Source organism: Poecilia reticulata, linkage group LG13 (genome assembly GCF_000633615.1).
Source record: "Poecilia reticulata strain Guanapo linkage group LG13, Guppy_female_1.0+MT, whole genome shotgun sequence".
Classification (NCBI taxonomy): Eukaryota; Metazoa; Chordata; class Actinopteri; order Cyprinodontiformes; family Poeciliidae; genus Poecilia; species Poecilia reticulata.
In genome coordinates, this window is record NC_024343.1 from 23,843,295 (window position 1) to 23,845,485 (window position 2,191).

Genomic DNA, 2,191 nt, shown 5'->3' on the forward strand with positions numbered 1-2,191 from the left:
CTGAAAGGTTTATCCTCTGTGTGGATTCTCATGTGTCTATTTAAATTTGATTTCTGGTTACATCTATATCCACAAAGATTACAACTGAAAGGTTTATCCCCTGTGTGGATTCTCATGTGTTTATTTAAATGAGCTTTCTGATGAAATCTTTGCAAACAAACATCACAACTGAAAGGATTTTCTCCAGTGTGGATTCTCATGTGTACATTTAAACTTGATTTTGTGCTAAATCTGTATCCACAAAGATCACAACTGAAAGGTTTCTCTCCTGTGTGGATTCTCATGTGTGTGTCAAAGTTTCTTCTGTTGCTAAATGTGTGTCCACACAATTTACAGAGATGTTCATGTCCTGCTAGGGTTCTCACATGTCTTTTTGATGTTGGATTTTTTTTACATATTTCACCATTGTCATCACAGCTAAACTTCATTTCAACCTGAACTTTCCTCCTTGAGGTTTTCTTTGAAGTAAAGGATTTCATTTTATCCTCAAAGTTTGGAGAACCTTTAGTTGAATGGCTCACCTTGCTGACATTTCCCTTATATTTACTATTTGGTCTGTAATCTGGCAATTGTTCAAGTTGACAGAAAACATTATTTACATCATCTTCATCCTCCTCTTCACCCTCCTGAATGAGTTCAGTTTCTGATGAGTTGGAATAATCTCCATGATTTTGATTCCTGATGGGTTCTGCTGCTTCACAGTGATCTTCTGGTAACTCTCTGTGGTGCTGATGAAGGTGAGAAGACAGGAGAAACTCTTCATCATCCTCATTAATGGTTGGTGGGAGAGACTCTGGACCTTGTAGGTCAAAACCTGGACCATGTTCTTCAGGAGCATCTTCTTTAAGCAGCAACATCTGCTGAGCATCTGCAGGAACCAATGAAGCAAATTATGTACATTATAAACCACTGCAGCTTTATATTCACATCAACATTACTAGTGTTACAAACCAACGTACATAAATGTTTGACTTTAGGTTGAACTGCGATGTTGTTCGCTCTGAGGTTCACTATAAGAGTGATGCCTGTTAAAATCTGTATTTTAAGCCTGGCTTTTTTATACAACTGTATTATGTTGAAAATGTCTTACAATATCACATAATAAATAGCAATATTTTCATCTTTAGACATTTTTTACTAAAACTCAATGGGTTGGCGATCGGCCGCCCTGGGGCCATCTACCACCAGACTTAGTCTCTTTTCTGGGGGAAACCCTAAATAAGATCAATTAACTTTTGATTACTCATTAATCCATAACTTGCATCTGTAGCAGAAAGTCAAAGAAATTATAGTTGAGTTATTTAAATGGGGTATTTTGTTGCTAGTTTGCGCGTTTTCTTTACAATCCTCTAACCAAAACATGTTACTTTACATCTTGAACTGATGGATTATCTCATTGTGTTCATAAATTAAAAAATAAACTTGTCTCTTTGTCTACTTCTGTTTTATGCACTTTACATAGACATAAATAACAAATCGAATCCCAGAACAAAGAAAACAAATCACTTTGGTCTGATGACATGAAGATATTGAACTCATGAAGGTGATATTTCCCTTAAAACATGTTTGTCCTTTTTAAATAGTTTTCACGTAGAGGTGTGCCGATTATAATCGGCTGATTTTCATGAAAAAATGTATGATCGGTGATCGCTGATCTCACTTCGCAGCCTACATGTACAGCTGATCTCGTCTTTCTTTCACACTGCGGAAGTGCGTAGCTACAAATCCTGTCTCGAGGAACTGTAACGCTCTGAGAGCGAATGGGAAAGTTTGCGTGTCCTGCCGAAGAAAAACATCGGGGGTGAAGCATGTCAAAATGCATCAACACGACGAATCTAATATGACTTTTTTTAAAAAACAAACACTTGACCAAGTTTGGTTACATTGAGGCTCACTGCAGCGTTACGGAGCGATCAAATAGCAGGTAAAGCAGCGCACAACTACCAACACTCACCCGGAAGACCTTCGTGGTCTGAAAGCTAAACAAAATAACCCGAAAAATAATTTTAAGTAGAGATGTGCCGATCAGGTTTTATCCTGCCGATATCGATCACCCATGAGGGCCGATCACTGATACCGATCACATTATTATTATTTTTTTTTTAATCATAAACACTACCGGTTACATTATGTGGAAAAAGGAACCATGAATTCACCTTAATTTAGACAAAAACTTGTTTTTAATAACTTT

The 2,191-nt window shown here is 37.1% G+C and overlaps 2 protein-coding genes across 4 annotated transcripts in view; both read right to left on the bottom strand.

Annotated features, from left to right (window-relative positions):
• Positions 1–2,191, bottom strand: part of LOC103474892 (zinc finger protein OZF-like) — a 38,803-nt gene that overhangs the window by 33,008 nt on the left and 3,604 nt on the right. For all 3 annotated transcript variants that reach the window (XM_017308189.1, XM_017308187.1, XM_017308186.1), the window contains exon 4: positions 548–868. The gene's annotated coding sequence lies outside the window, so the exon portion shown is untranslated. The remainder of the gene's footprint in view (positions 1–547; positions 869–2,191) is intronic.
• The window catches only part of LOC108166809 (zinc finger protein OZF-like), a gene marked incomplete at its 3' end in the record, with an annotated part of 267,441 nt that continues 265,255 nt past the window's right edge, over positions 6–2,191 (bottom strand). The window contains exons 5-6 of the mRNA XM_017308124.1: positions 1,006–1,011; positions 6–286 (exon numbers count right to left, since the gene is read on the bottom strand). Coding sequence (XP_017163613.1) covers positions 6–286; positions 1,006–1,011 — 287 coding nt within the window. The remainder of the gene's footprint in view (positions 287–1,005; positions 1,012–2,191) is intronic.